General features: G+C 63.5%; 1 protein-coding gene across 1 annotated transcript; it reads left to right on the forward strand.

Annotated features, from left to right (window-relative positions):
• Nucleotides 1-274: 274 nt before the first annotated feature.
• LOC133348478 (uncharacterized) lies at nt 275-6,773 on the forward strand. The gene is made up of 4 exons (XM_061561308.1): nt 275-701; nt 1,945-5,083; nt 6,284-6,338; nt 6,732-6,773. Exons 1-4 carry the CDS (start codon nt 293-295, stop codon nt 6,771-6,773), a joined length of 3,645 nt encoding a protein of 1,214 aa, XP_061417292.1. The 5' UTR covers nt 275-292.
• The last annotated feature ends 672 nt before the right edge of the window (nt 6,774-7,445 follow it).

A 7,445-nucleotide genomic window follows, 5' to 3' on the forward strand; every position in this document is an offset into this window, starting at 1 on the left:
CGCGGACGCCTCAAAGAACCGCGCGGCCATCCGAAGCAACCCAAACACAGGAGCGAGAATCCTGCCGCGAAGTGGATCAAGACACCGGAGCAGGAGTGGAGAGACAAGGTCTGGGCCGGGGCGGCGGGCGTCAAAACGGTGTGCGGACTCGGGGTGGATTCTGGTCGCTGGATCGACGAACAAAACCGGGAACCAATCTCGAGGCCAACCCGGAGTTGTGGCGGTGGCCAAGCCTGGGCACGGGGCAGAGACAAGCCCGGAGGTGGAGGCGGTGACGAAGCTTGGAATTGGAATGATTACAAAGACGGCGAGCGGTGTGATGATGAAGCCTGCGGGTGGATTGTTAATAAAACTGGGAATTGGATCAATAACAAAACCTGGAGACGGAGCGTTGACAAAACCAGGAAGTGGATTGATTACGAAAGCGGCAAGTGGAGTGCTGACACGGCCTGCAGGTGGGGTGCTGACAAAGTCCCGAGGTGGAGCCATAGCAAAGCCTGGGGACGGAGCGCTCACAAAACCCGGAGGTGGAGCGCTGGTCAAAGCGGCAGGTGGAGCGGGAGCCAGAACCGCTGCCCCGGTGTCGCTGTCTCGCAAGCAGGAGAAGGAAGCTGCCAACGCACGATTGGCCGAGGCGGTCACGCGGGCCGAGGGAGCAGCAGCCAATAAGAGGACGGCAGTGAGCGTCCAATCGGCAGCAGGTAAAAGGGGCACACGTACAAGCACAAACACGCGCACGTGTGTACCCCCGTCGAGCCATAAAGACTGTTCGGTAAAGTGCTGTTAGTTAGTACCTATGAAGGCCACACAGTGCACGAGGGGGCGGGTAGCCAGCATTACACCCAGCTGCCCTTGTCTCCCCAGTGCTGGGTACTCATTTAAGGCTGAGTCGACCTTGGGGGGGACAGCAAGGATAAACTAGTAATGACATCGATGTTGCTTGTGGCTGGGAATCTTATCCAGATCACTGGGATGGAAGTGTAGTTTGATAACCGCTGCACCACCGCTCCCCCAATGCACGCATCTCTGTTGGGATTTCATCACCTACCCAGACGCTACAGCTGAGTGCTTTAGTCCAATTCCTCTCTCCTCTTACTCTCTCCCACTGGGCCACACTCACACGTACCCACCCACCCCACACTGGGCCACATTCGCACGTACCCACCTCCTCGGCACTGGGTCACACTCACACGTACCCACCCACCCACCCCACACTGGGTGACACTCACACCTACCCACCCACCCCACACCGGGTGACACTCACACCTACCCACCCACCCCACACCGGGTGACACTCACACCTACCCACCTCCTCGGCAGTGGGACACACGTGTCCCACTGCCGCCGGCCTGGCCTCACCGGGCCTCCAAACCCACGCTGCCTTGCAAAGAGCGAAATTGAGAGTCTCCGTGCCCCACGTGACGCTCGCGATTGTGTGTGCCTGTACACTGCTAGCATTGCGGTTCTTTCATAATTCGGCCAAGTTCTCAGCTCAGTGCTCTTGACACCTGAGCGTACCCTTGGTGACGTGGCAGGCATCTGGTTGAGTCGAGAACATTGGATTGACGGTGAAACGTGGAATCGGCATGGCCAGCCAGGCAGAGCCCGGGGCTCGATTCACGATCAAAAGTTTGTGAGTTCAACTTCCGGCCACTTAGAAAGTATACATACTATGGATGTAGTAGCTCCCGCCATGGGAATGTGGAATTTGCACCAGCCGCTAAGGGGACACCAAATTGGGGCGAGCGCCGCTCGTTGGAGCGGCGAGACCAATTTGGCCGTTTTGGTGAGGACGGCAGAAGGCAACGCAACAAGACACGCCGTTGCGCCGTACTATTACACTCCGCCACGTGGCGACGCACGGTCGCACGAACCCCTTCGCCGCCGTCCCGGGCGGTGGAGGTGCGTGGCAATGACCGTCATGGTTGTCCCCGTGTCGCACAGGGCGGACGTGGAGCGGCGGCGCTCCCCTCAGGACCGTGGTGCCCGCGCCCCGCCCGCCCGCGGGATTGCCGACGGGAGGAGGCCCCAGAGCGCCGAGGAGGAACTGTAAAGCGGAAGCCGTCGCTGCGGCCAGGGTCCAGGGCGCGGTGCACGCGGGGAAGCTCCTCCAGGCGAACGGCGACGCGGGGGGGGACGCGGCGGACACGGGGGACGGGGCAACGAGGGCGGCGGAGGAGGAGGAAGAGGAGGAGACGGCTCGGGACGCAAGCGCGGAAGGGAAGGCCGAGCGCGACTGGAGCGGGCAATCGAAGGCCGAGCGTGATGAGAGTGGCACGAAGGCCGAGTGTGATGAGAGCCACATGAAGGCCGAGCGTGATGAGAGCGAGGAATCGAAGGCCGAGCGTGATGAGAGCCACATGAAGGCCGAGCGTAGTGAGAGCGAGGAATCGAAGGCCGAGTGCAATGAGAGTCACATGAAGACCGAGCGTGATGAGAGCGAGGAATCGAAGGCCGAGTGTGATGAGAGCCACATGAAGACCGAGCGTGACGAGAGCGAGGAATCGAAGGCCGAGTGCAATGAGAGTCACATGAAGACCGAACACGATGAGAACGGCATGAAGGCCGAGGGCGACACGAAGGCCGAGCGCGACGAGAGCGAGGAATCGAAGACCGAGCGTGATGAGAGTGGCACGAAGGCCGAGCATGATGAGAGCCACGTGAAGACCAAGCGTGATGAGAGTGGCACGAAGGCTGATCATGACGAGAGCGGAGAAAGGAAGGCCGAGTGCAATGAGAGTCACATGAAGACCGAGCGTGACGAGGGCGACACGAAGGCCGAGGGCGACACGAAGGCCGAGCGTGATGAGAGCAGTGAAATGAAGGTCGAGAGCGACGTGCGCGAGCAAATAATCACGCTGTCTGAAGAGCTCGGGGCACCGCAGGCCGGGTTCGAGTTGAGTGAAGAAACTGAATCCACGTACAAGACCGGCGAGAAGACTGCGTGCGGCTCGCGTGAAGAAGAGACGGACGACGTTGATGCGAGTGGCGGGAGGACGGAGGCCGCCACGTGCGACCTCGGCGGCGGAGCGAAGACTCCGTGCGCAGGCCTCGGACAAGCTGGGGCCACGCGCCGAGCGAGCGAGCAAACGACGGCCGGATTTGACGCAGGCCAGGAAATGAAGACCCCGGGTGCCGCCGACGACGATGCGAGCGATGGGGTCCCCCCGGCCACGGACGCCGCCGGCGCAGAAGCAATTTGTGACGTGAGCGTCTTCCCCGGAGCGATTCCTCAACTGAATGGGGTCGTAGAAGCGCTCCCCGACGCAAGAGGGGCGGAGGACGGGTCGCCGCTGCCACGGCCGAGCACAAAGGACGCCGGCTCCGCCGTTTCAAAACCCCCGGCCGCGGTGGCGTCCGAGCTGACCGACTTGGGGATGTCACCGGTGGCAGAGGACAACGCCGCCAAGGGAGACAACGTTTTGCGTGCGGAAGCTGGTGCCCGCGCCGGGCCCGGTGCGAGCCTCGGGGACGTCCGGGCGGCCGCCCCCCCGCGTGCCGATGTGGTGCGGGTCCAGGTTCACTCGCACTCGCACGTCGGTGACGCGCGCGAGGGGACCGGGTCCCACACGGAAATGAAACCCACCGCGAGAGCCGGCGTTGACGAGAACGGAGCGCTCTCCAGACACGTCCACGGCACGAGATTCCTCGCGGGCGCCGGGCCCGGCGTGCTCCTCGCCGAGCTCGGCCTGCGCGAGATCAACCTGTCGGAGGCGGCCGACGAGGCCTCCTCGCCCAGCCTGCCAGACGGTGGGGGGGGGGCGCTCTCGGACGACGGGTCCCTCCAGGAGACGGTTAGCGTGGGGCTGATGTCGGAGGCGCACCAGCCAGGAGACGAGCCGTGGGGCTGCGGGGGCACGCTGGGTGACCTGTCGACCCCCAGCTCCATGGGCCTGTGGGAGAAGCTCGACTCGAAAACCAGCAGCCCCACCAGCACCCCCGAGGAGCTGAAGGACACGGGCAGCCTGGCCGGAGGCGCCCCCCCCGCGTCCGGCTCGACGCTGGGAACGAATCCAGAATTTGGTCTCAAACTCAAAATGCTGTTGGAGTCCAGACGTGCGCCCATGTACGAGCCCCGGGACAAAACCGAACGGACGCTGGCAGAGAGGCTCAAGCGAGACACCGGGAATAATAACAACGTCGTTGAAGGTGACGACTACGACGACGATCAAGAAGATGACGAAGAGGGCGATGATTTTGATGGCGATTACTACGTCAATAATGTCGAGAAGCATCGCACGCGGCTCCTCTGCGGCATCGAGAACCCCGCGTTCCGGGACTACGCGGCGGAGCCCGAGTCGAGGGCGGTGCGCGTGGCCGAGCCGCGTGCACGGGGAGGCGACCCGCAGCCCGACCGCAGCGGCGGCGGTGACCGAGCCCCGGAGCGGCCGCGAGAGCCGCCCGTGGCGGCCGAGCCGGCGGCCACGGAGCTTGGACACGGGTGGACGCCGGATGACTTCGAGGACGACGACTGCGACGACGACGGCGGCGACAGCGGCAGCGGCGACGGCAGCGACGCGGACGGCGACGACTTTGAGGTGTCCGCGCTGACGGCGAGACGCGCCGGGGCGGCGCCGTCGTGCGACACCCCTTCCCACTCGCACTTCCCATCCGGCAAGCCGCTCTCCCCCATCCTGGAGCTGGACGCCGACGACCCCGTCGCCACCATCCCTGCCGCCGCCGCCTTCGAGGTCGCGCGGGACCCCGGCGGACGCGACCTCGCCGACCCCGGGCCGGCCCCGCCGCCCGCTCCGCCGCGCTCCCTGGCGGGGCTGCGCGAGGGCGCGGCCGCCCCGTTGTGGCCCGCTCCGGGTGAGGGGTGGGCGGCGGGGGGGGAGGGGGGCGCGTCTCCGCGCGGGGAGCAGGAGGAGCAGCAGCAGCAGCAGGAGGAGGCGCTGACGCGGATGAGCGAGGTGCTGCCGCGGGGCCGCGTGCGCCCCGTGCAGGGCGACGCGCTCTCGCGCTGGAGCGAGGTGCTGCTCTCCCCGCTGCGCCGCGAGGCCCGACGCGTGCGTCACCGCCGTGGCGGCCTTCTCGCCCGACGGCCACCGCGGGGGGCAGCCCACCCCGGGGGGCCCCGCGGGCGAGTGGACCATCGTGGAGCTCGAAAGCCACCACTGACGGTGGGGGGAGCGGACGGGCACGGGGGGGAGGGGGGGGGCGGCCGTCACCGACGAGCGACGAGTCCGGCAGTGGCCCCGGCCGGGACGGCAGCTTCGCCCCCGCGGCGTCTCTGCGGGCGATGGCCGAACGACCCAGGCAGTGTCCTCCTCCTCCTCAAAACTCGTTCTGAGACTTTGGTCGAGATTTCCAGGGTGACTATAAGCCAACGGGAGGGGCGCGCTCGTCTCCCCAAAGGCAAACTCGTGCCGGCGGAGCAAATTCCACGGTCCCATGGCCAGGGCCGGTCTCCCCGTAGGACGACCGCCATTGAGGGAGGAGCCAGGAGGGATGATCGGCCGAGTCGACCCTAGTCACCACGGACGGATTTTTACTTGCGGAGTTGCGAGCGTGACCGGGATTGCGGGCACAAGCGGAGTAGCAACAGCGAGGTTAGCGGAGGGCCCTGAGGGAGCGGATCGTCGCACTTTGGCCTCGACCGACGCGGCCCGGCCTGAACCCTCGCCCGCCGCGCCGCCGTGAGCGTGGCTGGGAATTCGTGCACAACTACTGAAGCCGGAGCGGCAAAGAAGTCGCTCGGTTCGATTTGACCTCGTCCGATCCACCGTTGGGGATTATATGATGCGGCTAGACTGTAAAATCAGGTGGGGTGGCCTCGGTGGGGTGGTTACCAGACACCCCTCGTACGCGTACACACACCTCGCCACCGCCTGGCTGCCGCTGCTTAACAACGGAAGTGTATGTAGCTGGCTAATGTTTTGGCCCTTGATGACCCTTGAGCCACGCGATGTGTACGTGCCGAGTGCTCCTGTCAGAAAGCAGCCTCCACGGCCAGCGGTGGCGGGCGGCGGTGTCATCTGGCCTGTACTCGGTTGCTGGGTCGTAACCACTGCCAGGGCAGTTGCCCCCATGGGTTTTGTTATTCACGTCAGGGATGCTGACGCCAAGGGCGGTAGCCGACAGCGCAGTGGTAATACTTGGAGCGTGGAGCGTGAAGCCGCTGGGTTTGATTGCCGGCTCGGGCACCTTTCTGCGTGTGGGGTTTGTATGTTCACCCCCTGTGCTACTTGGGTTTCTCCTGGGTTTCCTACCACAGCTAAAGTAAAAGAAACACACGTGCAATGTCAATCTCGCGTAGCAATTATTGTGCCCCTGCTGGCAGGCTCGTGCACGGCGACAGCTGCCGCTCGGAGTGCCCCGAGGCCAAAGCACCAGAGGTCGCAAACGGGTTTTGATTCCTTACCCGTACCTGGCCGCACCAGGGTCGCAAACGGGTACCCGTACCCCTACCCTACCCGATACCCGGCTACCCGTACCCTGCCGGGTATCGGGTAGGGTACGGGTACGGGTACCCGATTGCGACCTCTGGGATGAAGCCATGTTGCAGGCGCGGGTGGGTTGATTCTAGGAACTTGAATTGTGAGAAGAGACACAAGACGTTGGGAAATGAGTGACAAACGGTTACTCACCAGTGACTCACGGCCTACCGTACCCGGCCGCACCAGGGTCGCAAACGGCTACCCGTACCCGGCCGGGTACGGGTAGCCGGGTATCGGGTAGGGTACGGGTATCGGGTACCCGATTGCGACCTCTGCAAAGCACCCATCCAGGTGAAGAGTCGCTTTGTGCCGCACAGGGACAGCCGCCGCTAGGGACACCTGCGCTCCTGAGACGTGTCGTTGCGAGCTAGAGAGAGCGCAGTACAAATACAAATTCCTTAATTGATGATAGGGGTTTCCACTTATTTCTGCCAACAAAACAGGTGTTAAGGTGTTAGAACACCATTAATTTATTCGATAAGCTTGCTTCAACACTGAGCCCAGCTCGGCTGAGACCCTAGGCTCGATCCCAGCCTCTCAACTGGGACTAAATCGGGTCCTCCAGTAGAGTCAGATCGATGGTCTCAGCCCAGCCGTTGATGATAACACAGGAAAAATAACATATAACACCGACGTCGTAAATAATTAATTTGACGATCGATTCGTCCTTTTGCAGCTGTGAAAGGAACACGAGGCAAACGATGCACTCGTCTGAAGAGCGTGCAGTCTCGTTGAGGTTGAGTTTGCAGGAAAATAGACCCTCGAAGGATGCCAGCCGGTGCCTGCAACATCACAAAATCGAGACAGTCACTCGGGAGTGGCTTCAGCCACAGGCTTTTGCGACGATGCCGATTCGTCGATGGAAACTGATCCCTGAGCGATGCGCGAATGGTGCGCGTGCAATGACCGCGAGCGGGCCGCGAATTGAACACCCTAGCATTGCAGCGAGGCTCGCGGAACATTCCGCGTCGAGTGGCCGGGGGCCGCAACGAGCGCCCCGCTGTG

This window comes from Lethenteron reissneri, chromosome 27 (assembly GCF_015708825.2).
Source record: "Lethenteron reissneri isolate LAM-NWPU_2019-01 chromosome 27, ASM1570882v1, whole genome shotgun sequence".
In the NCBI taxonomy this organism is placed as follows: Eukaryota; Metazoa; Chordata; class Hyperoartia; order Petromyzontiformes; family Petromyzontidae; genus Lethenteron; species Lethenteron reissneri.

What these genes read in the sequence shown, in the direction of transcription:
- LOC133348478 (XM_061561308.1), top strand. Translation starts at nt 293, where the DNA reads ATGATTACAAAGACGGCGAGCGGTGTGATGATGAAGCCTGCGGGTGGA. An exon ending in GAGCGTCCAATCGGCAGCAG is followed by an intron (nt 702 to 1,944) that starts GTAAAAGGGGCA and finishes CGTGTCGCACAG; the next exon opens with GGCGGACGTGGAGCGGCGGC. An exon ending in CCGAGGCCAAAGCACCAGAG is followed by an intron (nt 6,339 to 6,731) that starts GTCGCAAACGGG and finishes GCACCCATCCAG; the next exon opens with GTGAAGAGTCGCTTTGTGCC.